The sequence below is a fragment of the Electrona antarctica genome (genome assembly GCF_951216825.1).
Source record: "Electrona antarctica genome assembly, chromosome: 23".
NCBI classification, from domain to species: Eukaryota; Metazoa; Chordata; class Actinopteri; order Myctophiformes; family Myctophidae; genus Electrona; species Electrona antarctica.
The window spans coordinates 9,707,619-9,728,261 of NC_136804.1; the positions used below are offsets into that span (position 1 = coordinate 9,707,619).

Consider the following 20,643-nt stretch of genomic DNA (forward strand, 5'->3'; position numbering starts at 1 on the left):
CCACCCACTGTTTTTTTCAGAAAGGCCATTTTAGCATTATTGTATAACTGTACATCTGTACTTTTTTAAAACTGTTAATACAGTAATCAATCAATTTACAATGTGAGGTGAGTTTGTAGATTGTAATATGTTATTGTTATATCCAAGTATGGTGCTTAAGTACAGAAGTGGAGAAAAATGTATTTAGTTTCTTTCTGCAACTGAACATCACCAACCAAGTGCATGGGACTTGGGGACTGGACTCAGTGAAGGGAGACAGGCTATCCAAGGACACTTGTCAAGTGACTGCATGAGTTTCATGAGTGTCAAGTGCAAGACAATCACTGCAGAGCAGACAGCTATACTGCTATTTTGATGGACTACCTCACTCAGCAACCCTTTTGTACTCAGATAAACAAATATTAAACCCTGGGGGTTGCAATAATGCCAGCTATCACTGGCTGCCTTTATGTAATCCATTTGAAATTGTGTTTACCATCTCCTATTTATAAGAAAGCTTTCTCAAAACAACAACAAAAAGGACTTCATCAGAATATCCTCCTCAATGTTCAATAAAGCAGCTAGCTAATCATTAGCTAATGCTTGCATTTGCAAAAGTAGTTGAGTAGCCTCGTCCTTAATTAATTATCTATTTGAGTACAATTTAGCATCATGGCATCGCAAGCCATCTCATATATGATATGATCAATATCAGATATGAGCAGTTAAATCACAGTAGAACAGTATATCATGCTTTTTCCAGTACACTTTACCACTGCAGAAATTAGGCATTTAATTTATAGTGGTTGGCAATGGTTACTGTACAGGCACACATGGCAATACAGTGTAGAATAGATGCTTGCAAATTACTGTACTACATGCCATCGCTTGCCAGGCGGAAACTTTGTCCAAAACGTTACTTTTCAGGAAATGGAGTGCATGTGTTCAATTATCTATTCACTATAGCTCTTGTTAATATACTTTTTATTTGTTAAATATTTACAAAACCCAGACAGACTTACTGTATAATAATAACCATGTTAAACATGGCATGCCTATTTTGAGCATTATAGTCATTGGTATTTTTTAATAGTGGAAAATAACCACTCTACAAGCACACAACACGTCACATTGCATTGTGAGCTTGTGGATTGGCTATTTTCTTGGAGGAAAAAAAACATAGGATGAATTAGATATCATAATAGCGTCATTTCATAGTAAATGCCATTATCCAAAGCACTTTACAATGTGCATTACATTTACCCATGCAAGACACTGCAACCTGCTCATTGGTAACATTTAGAGTTTCCGTGTCTTCAAGGACACTCTGACACTAACACTGGGAACCTTCCGATTCCCAAGTGGCCGCTCTACCTCCTGAGCAGCTCACATGTTGGAGAATGTATCATGATTGCATACATTGCGTAAAGAGGTTCATTTGTGCTGCACTTGCGTGAAGGATGAAGGCATCTGGATATGATGAATGGGCTGGCCAGACTTCCGTGTGTCCGGGGAAGCTGTCTGGAGTGACTTGGGGAGGAGTTGGTTCTGTTTTATGATCCGCAGGGCCTGTTGTGTGTTCCCATTCTGCAACTCTATATAAGCTCCCAGTAGGATGGCTTCGGGAGGAATCTCCTTTGGGTTCACCATGGAGGCAGCCTGGTGCAGGCACTTGCTGGCCTTCTCATACTCACTTCTTAAACTGTAAGTGCTGCCCAGGTTGAAGAGCATCATGGCTCGGGCGGAGCTTACACTGCTGGGGTAACACAAAGGAGTTTGCTTCCCTGAAGACTCGACAGGTTCGTCCCCTTTGTCCCATCCTTGGTCCCGCTCGCTCGTCAGTGTCACGTCTGCAACGTTTTCAGGGTTGAGGTGAGCGATAGCGTTTGAGATCCTGTCCAGGGAAATGAGTGCCTCTGCGGCATAAAGGTGACCCAGAAACTTGAGGGATCCTGAGACATTAGTTTGTTGATGGAGCTTTTCTGCATGTTTTAGGACCATGAGGTTATCTCCCAATGCTAAAGCCACGTAGGCACTGCAGACCAGTATGGAACACCTGATGTTCTCTACTTCTTGCTGTCTCAGAAGTGATGACGGGGCTGCAGACAGGAACTTATCTGCCTCCTGGTCTTTTCCAATGCAGTAATCGCTGTACTCTCTGCCGCTCTCCATGCTCCTCGATTGGTCGGAACCCTTGGAGACGTTCCCAGCCTCGGTTTCCTGGTGTTCGGGAAGGAGAAATAGAGCATTCCGCAGACAGATGGTGGCAAACTCCATGCTTGCCACTGGTATGGCTGCTGAGTGGCCTTCACTACGAGCAATACTTTGGATAGACGGTGAGGCCAGGGTGATATTACTCGGCAGACCCTTGCTCTGTTGCCCTGAAACCCCCTTGTTTACGGCAATGCAGCACTCCGCCAGTCGTAACCACAGTCGAGGGTTTGAGTGGTAAACCTGTATTGCCACCATTAGACACTCAAACGCTGCCAGGGGCCTTCCAATGTGTAGTAGCTGAATACCACAGTTATACAGCAGCTCATAGCGTTTGTTGGAAAGTAGGGCACGCATAGGGATACCCGCAAAGGACTCAGACTGTCCATTGCTGCCACTTGCCCCTAGCTGTGCACTAGCGTGGTCATTCTCTTTCAGGGCCTTCTTGAAGTAGAAAATGCCTAGGTTGTGTTTTCCCATTGCAAAGTGTATGCAGCCCAGATTGTTCCAGAACATGCATCGTACAGATTCACCGGTCGTCGTGGCCCCAGGATGTTCTGCAATGTTGGAGCTGTTGAGCAGCTTCACAGCTTTTCTGTAGTTACCTCTCAGGTACTCAAGGTGACTCTTCAGGAAGAGAGAAGGTGCAGAATTCCCTGCTGTGTTCATCACATATTTGATCTCCCTTTTACATTCCTCTGATGATTTCATGTGAATGTAGGCTCGCACTTTATAGTGGTGTATCTTTGATTTGACCGCCTCCATCACAGCCATACACTCTTCCTTCTGGTTTGTTCCATCTTTGTTTCCTTGTACAGTGAGTTTCTCCAGCTCAGACAAGTGATAGAGAGCTTCCTTTGGCTGGAAGGTTAGCAGGTACAGATCTACCAGCAGGAAACAAACCACATGAGCAGACTTCTCAAATGGGTCCATAATAAACTGGTCCAGTTTTGCCCCAATGGAAATGGCGTCAGAGTACTGCCGTGTGTAATAATGAATAATGGCTTGATTGAAGTTTAGAAAACTGTTTTCCATGTCATCCAAACCATCAGCGTCTTCCACTAACATGGTGCGGACCTGGTTCTTAATTGCCATAAGACTCTGCTTCAAAGTCCATGTGGTACTTTGGCTGCTTTTGTAAAACTCTGCAATAGCTTTATTCATTGCGATCTTGTAGTCCTCTCTGTTAAGTTCCTGCAGGGTTTCAAGGTGTTTCAGAGACTCATCATATTTCCCCACTGTGAATGCTTCAAACGCACTTGTAGCCATTTCCGCCTCTTGGTCTGACATTCTGGGGGAAGAGTTACCGTGCTTTGCCTCATCTTGGTCTATATTGTCTGTCATTTCTGGGTCCTTCATAATGATACTTAGGAGTGAGGTAATCGTAGATTGTATGGACTTGTGAGGCAATAAAGTACTGTCCCCGAAGAAACAATATGTGCTCGCTGTGACGTCATAAGTGCACAATATAATGTATTGGTTGAATGCCTGATTGTAATTGGTCAATCACTGACTTCAGTGGTGTGTCATATAACAGACCACGCTGTCTAATCAAAGGCTCAGAGCACCTGCTGCGCTGCTTGATTTTATAGTGTATCCAATATGACAGCCATATAAACAAACACACTTCATTTACAGCTAAATATTGCTCTCAATAATGTTTTTGAAAACATTTGAAGCGAGATAACCGGAAATTGATTCTATTTGATTAACACTTTTCCAGGGCAAAGGTCACAAAGGCCCAGCACAACACTTATGGAATACTTTTGTTACCGTAAGGAATTAATTAATTCAATTATTAAGTAGCCGTATAATAATCGGATAACTGCTCATTATTGAGATATAAATCCCTGACACGTCAATTATCTCTTGAATAACGTCACTGTGATGTCATATTTACCTTCAAGTACTGATGTCATACTGATGCAATTCTGTTCAAATAGTGAACAATGAACATTGCCGATCTGCAAGCTCACTCACGTGCAGGGTAAGATTACCAAACGGGCCTGGTCTCTGAGCTAGGGGGGCTCTCTCTCTCTCTGAGGGGCTGATTAAAGCTGGATGGAGGCACGTGTCATGATGCAACAGACACTAAAAGTCCATAGACTTGGCTGCCACATGCTGCAGTGTTGATTTTGTCAACATTATTATATTATGACAAAAACTAAGACTAAAATGTATTGACAATATATTGACATCAATTTAGATCGGCTATTTTCAGCAAGTGTAAAATCAGTGCTATGGGATGGCATCATCCCGTGCTATGGGATGGCATCAAGGCCAGTCAAAATACATTTTAGTCGACTAAATCAACTGTAGAATTAGTCGACTAAAATCTTATGATATTTAGTCGACTAAAACTAGACTAACACTAAAACATTCCAGGTGACTAAATGTGACTAAAACTATTAAACTATTCAAAAGACTATGACTAAAACTAAAATCAAAATAGAGTATACATAGAGTATAGCCAAGTCTATTGACTTTTTAATGTTTGATTTGAGCATTTTTTGAGGGGAACCTATACAAAGGTTTAATGTTTGTCTTTAGTTCAAAGTTTGTTTTGTAAACGCATTGACAATGAAGGGAACATTTACGTCATAATGTGTCGTTTATGTCATATTGTCTCTTTATTGTTAATGGTGTTTAATGTTTGTGTTGGCACCGTTTGTTTTACATCACCATTACATCACTTTATACATTATAGCGCCCCTCACTTCACACAGGTGTGATTTTTACCAAACATAGAGTTTAGCCAAGTCTATGGACTTTTTAATGTTTGTTTAAAGCACATTAAACAAACAGAGTACAATGTTTGTAAAGAAGTGATGCACCCCTCACTTCACATTAGTGTGATTTTTGAGTGGTGTAAACCACTCCTACAACTGGCTTTGTTAGTGCAGAAAAAATGAGCATGGTTGCTATGTTCACCCTGTTCACCCGGGTGTGATTTCATTACGTCAGACATGATTTCATTACGTCAGACAGGCTATATTACACCACTCAGTTCACACGGGTGTGATTTTTTTAAAGCAAGTACTCCAGTACTTAACTCAAGCACAAATTTGAGTATTTGACCACGAGGAGTATAGGCAACTTAGAGTATGTAGGCTACTTAATTTGTCCACCACTGGCCATCAGTGTGAATGCAAAGCACTTTGCACTTACTAAATGTCAGTCTCACGATTTTCTTCAGGGTATGACACTGATTTACTACGACACTATGGCACATTAGAAGTCCACTACTGTAGTGTAGAGTCTACACTACAGTAGTGGACTTCTAATGTGCCATATCTGTCTACACTGTAGACAGTACAGTTGAACTGTCTGTCAGTCTGTCATCTTCGTGGGAGGGTGACGTCACCGTCGTCCGGTCCTACTCCACGCTCCGCCCAACAGACAACGGGCCTCACTTGCGATTGGCCGACGGCGACTGGCGTAAGCGTCCGTGCGGGCCAATCACAGTGCACGTTCGTCACGTCACGGTCCAACATGGCGGCTCTCTAACTTGTGGGCCGCTCGGAGGAGGGAGCTGAGGTGTAAATAAACACTCGTTTTTCCCTCACAGAGACGCAGCGTGAAGGGACAGCGGCGTTGTGCGGGGTCGTGTGCGTTCTGGACTCGTCATGTCGACGGACGGAGGCAAGAAGCAGTTCTGGAAGCGGAACACAGCCAAGGTTCCTGGCAGGTCAGTGACGTGTTCCGTTAGCCTTAGCCGCTGTTAGCTTCTCTCTCTCCCTAGATTCTGACTGCTGGGGGAAACGTAGCGAACTATCTCCCACCCCACCCCCCTCGCCGACTCTCTCCGCGTTACATCACAACCGTCAACACCACACCAACCATGTCGTGTGTCTTAATAACCCCAGGTCGCGAATATACAAAGACCCCAGCCCTTCTCGCGCTCTCCAACCCACACAGACAGTTTTTGTTTACGTTCCTCCCACCCAGCGGAACTCGGGGAGGCTATGTGGCTAACTCGGGGCGCTAACACTTAGCGTTAATGACAGCAGCAGAACTTACTCACTGCGCTGTCACACTTGTTGTCATTGCATGTCATACAGTGTTTACTTTGTAAGCCACGCTTGTCCTATAGGCTCAGCTGTAAGCCTGTGCAACACGCTGGTGTTGTATTATGGTGTAATAATAATAACAGTGATTCAACTGGTGGTGTAACAGTCATAACACTGGTATACCAGTTATAACCTGTGTTGTTGTGTCTAAGAGTGATGACTATTGTTGTGTAGTTGTTTTCGTTACAGGCAGTGTTGTTTTGTATGAGTGTTGAGTGTTTAATGGACCACAATAAAAACAAGCCTTTGGCTTTTTGTGTCATTCATTTGGTGTGTTTCAGCTGGTTGTACTGTCTGTAGCTTTAAACATTGTCAATAAAGTATTCAGTCACCCAGTCAATCGATAATTAGAGTTTCATGGAGTAAAAGTGATAACTGCTGTAGTTAGGGCAGGGGTCTGCAATGTTTCTAAGGCCAAGGGACCCCTTAGCTTAGCAGAGAGAGAGAGAGAGAGATGAAGCAGGGACCCCCTAGATATTGTTAATTTAATTAAACATTGTCAGTGATTTCATGGATAGCTCCTTCATATATTTGTGTATGAGAAATGATCAAAAGGAGACCACACAAAGGCAAGGCACTGATCAGTGCACCCTTTCTGGCTGAGCAGAGCACTTTGACAAGTTTAGAATAGTTGAACCTTTTGACAAATGTACTTAAAACGTGCAACACTTTTTTATCAGCTGACCAATCTAGACGAATGCAGAGATGCTTGGCCATGCCGATGGTTTCTCTATCATGGATGAATTGCCTTCTATATGACCAGCTGTCAGCCATGAAGGCCCCCTCCCAACGTCTCTCCTCCTCTTGTGCCTAAAAAGTAAAGGGACGGCTAAATGCTGAATTCAAACCAGCAGCATATACACACGACCACTTTACAGAATGAGTGATATTGATAATGTTTTAAATTTAAACTAGCAGCTGTAAGTGTGAAATACTGAAATTAATAGAGATTCAGCAACTACATGGCCTAAAATGCATGAATCCTTTATAAAAAAGCTGACAGACATGAGCTTAAATGCCTGTACATCTCTACTGCCTGCCTGTCAGCCCTCGAGCCGGGTGCAGCTCGCTCTAGCTGCTAGAGCTAGAGTCACTCTAGCACAACTTGCTTATTCATAACTTTGGGCACGCCCACTTAATTGCATTTTGCAAATGTTCACACTGTGTGAACACGGTTCGTTGGTGTGTATTCAGCTAAAGCGAGTGAAATTCACCCCATCTTATTATTCAACATGGCCATCATGGCATTGGCGATTAGGCAAAATACAAGGCTAAAATCACACCTGTGTGAAGTGAGGGGCGCTCTTATCATCACATCGTCAAACATAATCTCATTCTCATTTAACTCATTCTGGGCCAATCACAATTTGTGTCCTCCTTTTGTCTTCTATGTTTGTTGTTTATACAAACCCTCAAACTGTCTATGGGAATTCACTTTATCTTCAATGTTTGTGTTTACACATGTTTTTTTTTTACACAAACCCTCAAACTGTATATGGGAATTCACGTTGTCTATACTGTTTGTCCACACAAACCCTAAAGGTGGACATCAAAAATCACACCCTTGTGAAGTGAGGGGCACTAATATATTAAAGTCTAACTCATGTTGATTAGGTGATGTAATGGTGATGTAAAACAAACGCTGCCAACACAAACATTTATATATGCCATTAACAATAAAGAGACATGATGTAATGAGGGACAATATGACATACATTTTCCATTCATTGTCAATGGCGTTTTTAAAACAAACATTTAACTAAAAACAAACATTAAACCTGTATGCAGCGCTAGTGTGAACTGATGACGTTATGTAATTTGAAAGTATGTCACTATCACCAGTTTTTGAGGGGTGCTAACATCTCCTATATTCAGCTATAGTGTAGATTCTTGTCCTAACAAACAATGCCGTTGACAATGCATGGAGAATTTCCATCATATGTGTCGCAAATCTGCTATCTTCGTGTTAACACAAACATTAAATGCCATTGACAATGAATGGATACTTTTTACGTCATATGTAGACGAGCAAATCGGCTATTTTTGTTAAATTCCCATTGACAATGAATGAATAATTTACGTCATATGTCTCTGAGCAAATCAACATGTTACGTCATGATGATGTACGATGATAAGAGTGCCCCTCACTTCACACAGGTGTAATTTTTTTTCTTGGTGCAACAGTCATGGTGGTGTTGTCTTTAGAACTTCTTACACCCTCACGTTTAACACCACACTCAAAACCCACCTTTTTAGACTTGCATTTCATACATAAATCACAACCCCCTTTCATTTACTTTTTTTTCCAAATAGTTTTTAACCTTTTAAACCAGTTTTCCCAATAAAGTTGTTTTTATATTCGTCCTGTAAAGCGACTTTGAATACCTAGAAAAGCGCTGTATAAATCTTATGTATTATTAGTATTGTTGTTATTATTATTGAGGGGCACTAGCCTCTCCAGCTTAGGAGAGGCTAGTAGTGCCCTCACCAAGTGAGGACGCAAATTGTGATTGGCCAGAATGAGATGATGTATGATGATAAGAGCGGCCCTCACTTCATATGGGTGTGATCATATTTATTCATTTGTGTTGTGTTAGGGTGCGACAGTGAGAGCTTTTCAGGTAAAGCAGCAAACTACCATTGAGCTCAGTTGACTGAATGAATGTGATCCTCTTTCTCCTCTTCCTATTGTCTGTCCACAGCATCCAACATGTGTACGGTGCTCAGCATCCACCCTTCGACCCTCTGCTCCATGCAAAGTAAGTTACATTTAAATTCTGTATTTTGATCCTCTTGACAGTGCATTCAGACTTTTGGACGTTCAGTATTTGAGCTATGGCTGTAATTTGTACTCTGCCTGTGTCTCATAAGAGGGCTGTGGAGTGTGGACACTTTAGAAACATCATCCTAAGCCAGTTTCTCTTTTTTGAGTGGTGTAAACCGCTCCTACAACTGGCTTTGTTAGTTTACGTGTCTGTTCGTACCAATAAATGAGCATGGTTGCTATGGTCACCCAGTTCACCCGGGTGTGATTTCAACTTTGTTAGTTTACGTGTCTGTTCGTACCAAAAATGAGCATGGTTGCTATGGTCACCCAGTTCACCCGGGTGTGATTTCATTACGTCAGACATTACGTCAGACCACAGTTGATCAGTCTATATAAGACCTTACACCACTCGGTTCACACGGGTGTGATTTTTTCAAAAATGCAAGACAATATTATGGCTTCCACAACTTTCCAGGAACAAAAAGCCTGCATTTTCTATTAGCTTGGATTCCCCATCGATGATATCACTGGTAGGTGGGTTTCTGAACTGTCCACAACCCTCTGAAACACAGACGAAGTAGACGGAAATGGTACTATATTATAATGAGCACCAAAACTACATATGAAGATAGGCTGGAAATGGGTGAAGTCTTCCTTTAAGCACATTGTTTGGTTTGTCAGTGCGTAGTTGCTCTGCCAGGAGACTGAATATCTTCCTTGACGGATGATTCTACTATGGCTGAGTGGACAATGGCTAGTACATTATGTATGGCCTGTTAAAATCCACTTTTCACAACAACTAAGGTTGCTCCATTGTAGCATTGTTAGCATTACACTTTCAGTTATTTGTTATGAGGCCTGTACTGTTCTGATAAAGGAACCGAACCTTCCTGAAAATCCAGTTAATTGATGTTTTAGCACATAGCTTTAAGGAAATGAAGCATGCTGCTCTTGGGTTTGGTTTTATTTTCATTTTGGCTAGGCTATTGTAATAATCACTGCCCCAACAAGCAGTCAGTCATCACCCAGGTGTTTATACAGTAGGCTGAGCTGATCGCTGAGGTACAGTACACTCAGCGATTCCCAACCTGTGGGTTGCACATGGCCCACATGTTGTTAGGTGGTCAGATGGGTCTTAAAGTGGGCCTTAATCCTGAAACAGCGCTGTTGTTGTGCCTGCGATCCGGACCATAGTCTCTGCCCAATCCACTGAGAGGACTGCTTCTCTCGTCTGGCATTATGTTTTGCAATTTGCAATTTTCCTGGTTGAAAAAAGTAATTCTCCAATTAGCGCCAGGCATTAGGCTGGGTCTAACGTATAGCCAAGTCAGCACCACAGGCATTTGTCAAGCTGTGTGCAGGATCGGTCGTGACTGGTGAGGAATAATGACTAGTAGTCAATAACTAGTAGTGGGAACATTTTTGTTTTTCTACTGAATCATTCAGTCGTGCAGTTCACTAAAAAGTGTCGTTCAAATGATTAGTTCACCAGTTTGTTCAGTGCTGAACTGAAACACAGACAGTTCATTGTCTTGATCAGTCAGTGCAACACATAGGCCGTCCCTTCAGGCTGTGGGATCTAAAGGCACTGGCATTGCCTCGTGCACTCGAAATGTACCTCACATATTTCAATAATGTAAACAGTGTTTCCTGCAGGAAAACAGCTTTGCCTAGGTGTTGGCAAAGGGAGGATGTGCGCACACCAACATTTGTTTTGATTAATTAATACATTTGATTCATTTTGATTAATACATTCTTATTTTTGCCCTCAAAATTAGAGAAGAGAAGTTGCTTAACAACAAACACATCAAACAAATCAAATCATTTTGTAGTGGTGCTAGACAGTAGACACTCCTATACACAACAATGTATGTCCCTGGCTGGCTATAGGGTCTGTCCCTGTGTCCGTCCAAGTATCAAAATAGCGTTTGTTGACCACCAAGTGTCAATGGCTCGCACGCACGCAGGCACTCACGCACGCACACAGAGGCCAGGGAGGAGGCCCTACAGTACAGTACAGTACAGTACAGTACAGTACAGTACAGTACAGCACAGTACAGCAAGAGTACAGCAAGAGTACAGTACAGCACCACTCTGTTCAGATGGGTCTGTTTTTTATTTTTGGTTAATCAATACTTATTTTGCCCTAAAAATAGAAGAGATGTTGCTTAACTTTTTCGCTGCTATCTATGTTTATAAACGTAGCTAGGCTATCGGTACCTACTGGTGCTAACTACGCGTACGTTCGTAGACAGACAATACACTATATACTACACCATATATGAAAGCAGCTACTGGCTAAGCGGCTACTGGCTATCAATGTTCTGCTAGCTTGCCTAGATATCTCTGTTCTGCTAGCTTGCAACTATGTGCAACAGAATGGTGCTTTAACTGGACATATCACAGACAAACGCTGAGGTGCAGGAGCTGCAACGAATATCTGTTTCCACAGCAATGATCGTACGTAATGTAAACTGTTGGGTTTCCACGGCAACACATGTTTTTTTGACACACACACACACACACACACACACACACACACACACACACACACACACACACACACACACACACACTAGTTGTCACACTAAAACACATTCAGACGGATTGAACTTTGATGGAAACTAGCATTTTCTCATGCCAATTAAGCTCCTTTGAATTGAATCACATGCGACGCAAAATTCACGCAATGCAACTACATGCGCCGACGTGCAATGAGACCACTGCAACGGACGCTAAAATGGTTTTGTTGCGTCTCAAATCATTGGTATCTTTAGAGCCTAGGCTCGGCGTTCAAGTTTTTAGACGGGGCATGGCACAGAGCCTAAAAAGGTTTGCCAGAAACCCTGAAATATGTTTGTTTATTTGATTGATGAATGCCCCAAACTACAGAGTTTAGCCAGAACACCAGGTAGATTGATGTCAAGTGATTGGTTTGGCAAAATCTAATCCCCTCCCCCTTGGAAATCGCAGTGTGGACGCAACGCAATGTCAGACTAGAGCATTCCATCTTCAGTCTGATATCAGGCTGTTCTGGGAAATGAGACATGGTTAAGGTTATAAAGGGATTGTATTGCTTTTCGTTTGTTTACATAGGTATTGTGTGTGTGTGCGCGCGTGTGTGTGTGCACGTGTCTATATACAGCTCATAAAATGACGTTACAAATTGTCTCTGCCTATGCACACAGACTGGTAGAAACAGAGCCTTCTTTATTTCTACCAGTCTGTGCAAGTGTGTGGCTGCATGGACGAGAGTAACTTAATTTTGCCAGTTACCACGGCAATGTTTCCAACCACTGTGACTAGGCACAGCAGCCTAGTCAAGCAGCTCCATGTATATTTGTGAAACGGTCTTACACCCTTATTGGAATGTTCTGGCTGTCAAACGCATATTTTCACATACATACAATAGACAGAAAGGCAGTCACCATTGTGGGATGAATGACGTTTCATTTACCATCGTTCAACAGCTTAAAGAGAAGAGGCTCGCACTCACCTGTTACACACCTGTGATGTGGCAAATAATTTAATTGACAAATAACAGTTAAGAATTGAGCTCCATAATGATGGGCTCACAGAACGCTATGTTGTAATTAACCAGACAATTTCACAAAACCATCCGTCTGTGCTCACTCAAACATGACGATGTATGCATATATAATACATCTGTGCACAGTAATGAGCAGGATATTATATATGTGAAGTGAATGGCTAGGCAGAAATTGCATTTGACTTTCATTCTCAAACACTGCTATTGATTTTATTATGTTTTGAGTCAAACAGTGCACATAAAGCATGTGATGTCAGAAGTTCTCAGAACTGATCAATATACTCTTACATTCACAACACGGCACTTGCCTCCTAACTGCCTTTGGACAGGTTGACGGCTATGAACTATTGCAGAGTCAGTGACCAATTACTTTACCTGGGTTACACCTTCTGTTAGTTCTACTTGAATCTTGTCAAACGTGAAATAATGACTCATGTAGCCTTAGAGCCTACTGGGCCGGTATATTAATCCTTGTACTGTTTCAGCAACAACACACTTGTCACATTGACACTCCTCCAGGCAGGTTGGCAATAGGTTGGGGTAAAGATACAAAGGATACATCAGTGATGTCACCGCCATGCGGAAGGGTTTCAGACTCCTGGAGACCTTAACCATTTAATTCCCAGAGTATTTTCGCTGACATTGAACACGATCACATTATAAATAGTTGAGCCGTAGCCACATACACTAATTGTCTCCACCAGGCCGAAGGCATGGGGAGAGAGTATGTTTTGCACTCCGTCCGTGTGTGTGTCCGTCCGTCCGTCCTTCCTTCCGTCCGTCTGTGTACAGCTAATCTCCGGCACCGTTAATCCGGTCGATGCCAAACTTTGTACACACACTCCCTGGATGCCAACGATGAACCTCTGCCCCGCATTTTCCAGAACGGCCTGTTATAGCGCCACCATGAGGCAGCTTTTCACATTTTTTACCTAAAACTGCACCGATCTGCGTGAAACGTTGCATGCACACTCCCTAGAGGCCAAGGACAAACCTTTGACCTGCATTTTCTGCATCTGCCTTTTATAACGCCACCAGGAGGCCGACTTTTGTAAAACACATTTTTTGATATTACTCCTCCAGATTCTGTCCAAAAATCTCACAAATCGTTACACAGTATCTCTATGGTCATGTGCTCAAGTCGGATCTGTCCGATATTTCATATTCCATCCTAATTGGCTATAATTGGCTTTCACAGTTTGCAAGATTGCCCCGTTTGGAACAAAAGCCTCAAATCATGAACGCAGCATGCAATTTACGTGAAATCTTTCACACATTTTCTTACTAGACTGAGGAATATATCCCACCCTTTTCACATTGGCCTGTTATAGCGCCACCAACAGGTTGATTTTTGCAAAACACATTTTTGGAACAAAATGCCTCAAATCATCCAATTGCCATCAAAGGCAAACATGTTTATATTACTCCTAAACATTTTGCCAAACATCTCACACAGTCCTATCGTCCTGGTGGAGACCTGTGCCCAGAAGGGCACTTTTTCTAGTTGAATATATTTTTTACACATTTTTACATGATTACACATTTCCGCCCCCAAAGTTGACGATTATTCAAAGCTTGATTTGACAGCTCTGTTAGTCGCTGCATACATCCCTATCGTTAAACATGAATTGCTAGTTTAATTTAGGACAATTAATGCCCATAAGCATGTCGGCTTTGTATATCCATGTAAATCAGTTCTAGTGGAACATTTGTTCCAGTTGTACTGCGCACTCTTGAGTTGAATTAACACTGAAAATGTTACAGTGTAGTAGTATTAATTAAAGTATTGGGGGTTACGTGCGCCTGGGCAAGACACTTAACCTTCAGCTGATCCCCTGTGTGCTCACTCTGAGCAAGCCACTGCTGGGCTAATGCAGAGAAGTAATTACCACTGAGCGACTACAAATCCTGCTATTGCAACACTTCATTGTCTGATGACTCTCATGATTAGAGACCCATGCACTCCATTATGATGGATGGCCTGACTTTTCATTGAATCTTTTGCCACCTGAAAATGTGAGCCAGGCCTTATTATCACCCAACATCAGTGTCTGGCCTCATTAATGCTCTTGTGGCTATAGTGGAAGCAAATCACAGGCATTGATGTAGTTGTGGTCCCTCCTTTGCTCGAGATAGAACACATGAAACACATTTGAAAGTGGATTCTGTGGCCACCAGGGGGCCAAGTGGAAAAGAGAGAGAGATATTCTTTTGAAAGTTTAACCACTTCAAACTGGTGTTCCTAATGTCATTATTGTTACGATCTTTCAAAAATGTTCACAACGCGGCTCAAGTTTATAGAACATCTATTTTTTTAAATTGCCACTGTACAAAATTGGACGTGGTTAAACTGATTTTGATGCTTTATTGACACATTTTGCTAGGAACCACCTGGAGTAAGACCCCCGGGAGTTCCCCACTTTGAGGACCACTGGTCTAGAATGTCATTCTGTAGCATTAAGATTTTCTTTTAATGAAACAAAGGACATTCATTAGAAACATTAAGGGTGTCCCTATACAGCAGAGGTGCCCAAAAGGTAGATCGTGATCTACCAGTAGATCACAAAGGCTGTGCAGGTAGACCACATGGTAGGTTCTTCTTATACTGTATAGTATACAGTATAAGAACAACCTACTTTCATTTTACACATTCATTCTTCTAGCCTATGTGGATTGTATAGTTCTCTCACACACACGCACACGCACAACACAACACAGAGAAGCACATTATCAGCCAATTTGAGAATTCAGCAATGATCCTTTAATGATATTTACTGGTGGATTACCACAGATAATTAAATTAAAAAATGTTTCATTTCCCCCACTCCTCCTTTCATTGAAGTTTTGAAACAAGACGGCTAATAATATGAACTTGCCTCTGTCTTTTGTCATGATAATCCTTTTCTTTGTGAAGAAACATCACAAAACGAAAACAGTGGAACACAATTCTCTATCTATTCCCTCTGCAGTCTGCTCAAACCCGTCTCTCTCACCACAGAAGAGGAATTGAGTTGAGTTTAATTGAATTTCCTTTTATTGTAGCATCTCTCGATCCCAGTATGAAGGCAAGGAGCCCTCACTGCACAAAGGAGTAAACAGCCTGGTGAAAAAGCTGTCTTTTAAGTTAGAAACCGGCTATTCATTTACTTTTACATTAGTTCCATCCATCGATCTGTTTTTGAAGTGGAGAACTGGACTGAAAGGGCACTGACTCGTCTAGTGTTTCATCTCCTTTGAGTTTTCTTTATCATTGTTAGCAGTAAAAACAAGTCTGAAGAAAAAAATAACTTCTATAACTGGGATGAATGTTCGCGAATGGTGATATCTATGTAACATTTCTGACTGGATAGGGCTGCAATTTTTCATTATTTTAGCGATTCTTTTATCGATTTGTTCAAGTGACACGTTGTGAACTTGTATATATGCTATTTTGGCTATTAATCGATTACATTTTTTATAATATAATCAATTAAATCGATTCATTCTATTAACTGTTGCAACCCTAATTATGTGCAATGTATTGTCTCTTTGTCTTTGTTTACACACCACACCAGACAGTGTCACAGTAATTCCCTCCATTCTCTTTTGCCCTTTATCCTCTCTCTCTCTTTCTCTCTCTCTCCCCCACTCTGTCCTCCCTCTCTGTCTCATCCAGCCTGATCAAAGCCGGTAACAAAGGCTTGTTACCGTTGTTACCGGCTACCTTGTTACCTCCCCCCGCTTCCACGCCGGGCAAACCCAAGAAGGCCACCACCTTCCAGGAGTTTGAGAGCATCACCAGTGACGCCTGGGATGTCGGGGACGACGACGACGAGCTCCTGGCCATGGCGGCGCAGAACCTCAACATCGAGGTCGTCATGGAGACGGCCAATAAGGTGGTGGAATACCCCACGATCGTATTTGACTATATGACTGCAATTATCGATCATTTTCTTCTATTCACTCGATTACTTTTTCAATCAATAGAATAACCAAGAAGCGTGTTTTAAATTTATTTTTATTTTTTGTAACTTATTATATCAATGAATCGAGTAACCACTTAAGTGTTATTTTATACTTCGTCGCACAACGGTGTGGGTGCCAAAAATGGTCTAAATATTCGATCTACAAGCTCATAAGCCATCGTGATTAGACATGTTGTGAGCTTGTAGATCGTATAGTTGTAGATTGGACAGTTTTCCCCTATAATGACATACCCAAAATAGGGATCGATTGATTCAATTGTCTATTATCAATTATGTTTTACATTCTGTTAAATGGATTAGTTTGACCATTTCAGTACTAATACGTTCTACCCACGATCCCTCTTCAATTCAGTAATCCTCTCCAAACTCCAAAGAAAGCTTTCTCAATGAAAAAGAAAAGAGGTTCAAACAGGCATCAAGAGCATCTCCTGACTGTTGCACAACAGCAGAGCTGTAGGCTCTGTAATTCTTGTCTTTCCAAAAGCAGCCGAGTACAAACCCATCATTACAAACACAGTGGCATTGCCACGTGCAGTGGTACGGTACGCTTTCTTGTGGCTCTTTATGACCAGAATTGAACTGTGCCATCATCTTTTTTTGATTAATTGTGCAGCACTACGTCCCGTTGCAAAGTGTCCTCAGCTTCTATTTTCACCTTAAAAAATAAATAAAGAAAAAATACATGTTTTACTTAACGTTTAGTTATACAGTTCTGGTTATAATGGAAACATAAACAAACAAACAAAAAACAAAACAAAAAATACAAAATGTGGTTTGTGTTATGGAAGGTTGTGGGGTTACTGGGGTTACTGAAAAAAGAAAAAAAAGAGCCTTTGGTCAGTGGGACTCTGGTTCTGCTCTGCAGGTCATAGAGAACCACAGCAAACAGCAGGAGAGACAGAGACTGGACGACCTGCTGGATCCCCAGCAGAGGGAAGAGGAGGAGGAGGAGGAGGAGGAAGAGGAGGAAGACGAAGAGGAGGAGGAGGAGGAAGAGGAGGAGGTGGAGGACAGGGGGAGGGAAGAAGAGGGGCAGACGAGTGGCCCCGACGTGTCGTTTGCGTCGGACCCCGGCCACCCGGGTGACAGCCACATGGTGAAGTCCCACAGTGACGCTCCCATTGGCTCACCTAAAGGTCAGCAGCACCTCACCTTATTCTTCCTCTTATTGTACATGCAGGCTTTTCATTTAGCATATTCGTCATAATCTTTTGCATTCATCTGTGTTGAATAATAGCAGAAATAGCTCATCTACTATACATACTGTACATACATACATACATACATACATGGGCAACTGGCGGCCCGGGGGCCACGTGCGGTCCCCACCTTCACTTAATTCGGCCCTCAGATTAATATCAGAATATTGATTTCAGCTGTTACAATTCCAAACATGGAATTTGTTTTGCTAGTGACAAGTAATATGCAATGTGGACCTCTGGAGTGAGTGTGGAAATGTAGTGGCCCTCTCCATCGTCAAAGTTGCCCACCCCCTAGCTCACTAACCTGTTGGTCATAATACATTTATTTATTTGGATTATGGGTACCAGTCATTGTCAGCCATTTCTTTCTATATTTAATTTGTTATAACTGCTAATGCTATTTTGGTTTTACAAAGCTTAAAATGTAAAGATAAAAGCTAGTGCCATTCTTATTTCTTTCTTCCAATGTTCAAATCCAAATGCACAATGAAAACGTTAATCGCAATAAATCGGCAATTTATTAGTTGACGATTTATTGCCAATTTATTTATCCATGGTCGCGGCTACTACTTTCATGTCCACTCCAATGTCGTCCTCATCAAATGTACAGACCTAATGTTCCTCATTTGACAGTCAAATGTGTCTCTGCCAGTACACATCACGTCCTTAAAGCAACATTACACATAGTTGGAGGTTTGGGTGGTGTGCTTTACCATGTCATGCTGTGACCCCACATATTGGCGAGAGATCTCCAACAGTTATTCCATTGATTTAGACATTTATATTCCAATAATAGTCTCCTGATTGACTTACATAGCACTGTGAAACAGGTCTCAAAGGCACTCTGTTAGCACAAAAGCGCGGACAAAGCAGAATCTGCCACTGCATGACATTACAAAAGATGACACGACATTAACCCATTCAAACCTGAGGCCGATTAAAAAAAAAAAAAGAAAAACGTATGTCTCCATTATCAGTGGTTCTCAAACCTTTTGAATGAACCAGATTGAATCGGTAAAAGAAAAAGGCAACTTCTGGTTGATTGGGTGATTCTTGTGTCTTTCAATTATATTACTTAACTTTAATATTCCCACTGCCAGACAAAAATGGCATACATTAATCCAACTGGAACACAAACAAAAACAAAAAACAAGCAAATGAATTAAACTGAATTAAACTGAATTAAACTGCAAATATTACCAAAGGTGTTCATTGTGTTTACATTTTGTACAGTCTCAGAGTTGAATATACACTGAGGATGTTACTGTGTCTGTCTGAGAGAGGGTGTATGTCTGCGTGTCTTTCTGCCTGTGGTTGCTTTCAGATCACATTGCAGACAGAACTGAGCCCTCAGGCAAGTCCTTGTTATCTTCATAGAGAAGGTTGGCTAGCTGGCATACCCGTGCCACGTTATCTCCAGATCCACAGATATCCTCTCCTCTCCTCCCCTCCCCTCTCCTCTCCTCTCCTCTCCTCTCCTCTCCTCTCCTCTCCTCTCCTCTCCTCTCTGTAGGAGGAGCAGAGTTGATAGCACACAGCTGTCCCTAGTCTTATTAGATAATGACACTCAGCATGGCTTTCATTAGGGCGGTTGTGTTGCTATCACACACGGAGGCAGTGTCCATGGGGACCACTACCAGCCTCCGGCAGTCATCTGCAACAGTGATTCTTAACCGTTTTTATTTAAATTTCATGGACCACCAGTTTGATATACATTAGGCCACCGACCCCCGTTTTGATATGATCTTTATCCCTGGGACTCCCAAGCTACACTGTAAAATCCTCAGTGTTAATTTAACTCTGAGAGTGTACAAAGAGAGTGTGACCCCCTTTCCACCGGTTGGTTCCCAATGGGAACCGATTCAGTTCTTTTTGGTTCTTAGTCTATGAGCCAGGGCTCCAAAATTGGTGGGAAAAACTAGACCTATATTACATTGTTTATAGGATCAATACAAGTAAATGAATACGTGATAACCCTTTAATATTTTCGAGTATTTTGCATATTTTCCTACATAATACCTCATTTGCATATTTAAAATGTGTAATACAATAAATCATTGTCTTCGTGTAAGTACTCAACTGGGGAAGTTTCATGGTGATAACAATCTAATATAGGTATGGTTTTGCCCACTCGATTCATAATTAACGTTCCAATTTTGGAGCTCTGGCTCAACCAAAAAGAACTGACCCGGTTCCCATTGGGAACCAACTGGTGGAAAAGGGGCCTCAGAGTTACAGACCTCGTACGCAACCATTTTAGTGCTTAACTATCAATCATTTGGCTGGGGACCCCTCAAGGACCCCTGGCGGTTCATCGAACCCACATTTAAAACCAGGTGTCACTCCTTCGCATATTCCGTTACGCTGTAGCATTCCATGCAGTATACTTACAAACGTTCTCTCTGTTCTAAAAATAATTATAAAATAAAATAAAAAAAGGCCAGAAGTTAATTTGTTCGTGTAGGACTACACCGGCATAGAGCTATGCACAATTTAATTAAATAAGTCATAAAAAATGGATTATATTTTAAAATCCCACCTCCCAATAGGCCCCTGCCACAGAAAATTAAATCTCTCCTTACTGGCTTTAATGACTTATTTTCATTTTCACACAGTGCAAATAAAAAGGCACCGACTTTGCCCTGTTTTCTGCTCTCGTGAATATTAATATGACGACGGTTTAACGGGGCTCTGTCTGTTTTTAACTTTTATCCACTGAAAGTTGACTGGGCTCCAGTAGTGTTCAGAACTTTTATCCACTGAAAGTTGACTGGGCTCCAGTAGTGTTCAGAACTTTTATCCACTGAAAGTTGACTGGGCTCCAGTAGTGTTCAGAACTTTTATCCACTGAAAGTTGACTGGGCTCCAGTAGTGTTCAGAACTTTTATCCACTGAAAGT

General features: G+C 41.9%; 2 protein-coding genes across 2 annotated transcripts in view; one reads left to right on the forward strand and one right to left on the reverse strand.

The window, feature by feature from the left end:
• Nucleotides 1-1,413: 1,413 nt before the first annotated feature.
• On the reverse strand, nucleotides 1,414-3,534 carry LOC306916358 (CCR4-NOT transcription complex subunit 10-like; the record flags this gene model as incomplete). Its single annotated transcript, XM_079494192.1, has 1 exon — nucleotides 1,414-3,534. The coding sequence occupies one exon, from the start codon at nucleotides 3,532-3,534 to the stop codon at nucleotides 1,414-1,416; it is 2,121 nt and encodes a 706-aa protein (XP_079350318.1).
• A 2,147-nt stretch (nucleotides 3,535-5,681) lies between these two features.
• Nucleotides 5,682-20,643, forward strand: part of tbc1d22a (TBC1 domain family, member 22a) — a 131,219-nt gene continuing 116,257 nt past the window's right edge. Inside the window, exons 1-4 of the mRNA XM_079494193.1 lie at nucleotides 5,682-5,878; nucleotides 8,963-9,019; nucleotides 16,233-16,452; nucleotides 17,408-17,678. Of these exons, the coding sequence (XP_079350319.1) occupies nucleotides 5,817-5,878; nucleotides 8,963-9,019; nucleotides 16,233-16,452; nucleotides 17,408-17,678 (610 nt within the window). The 5' untranslated portion in view covers nucleotides 5,682-5,816. The remainder of the gene's footprint in view (nucleotides 5,879-8,962; nucleotides 9,020-16,232; nucleotides 16,453-17,407; nucleotides 17,679-20,643) is intronic.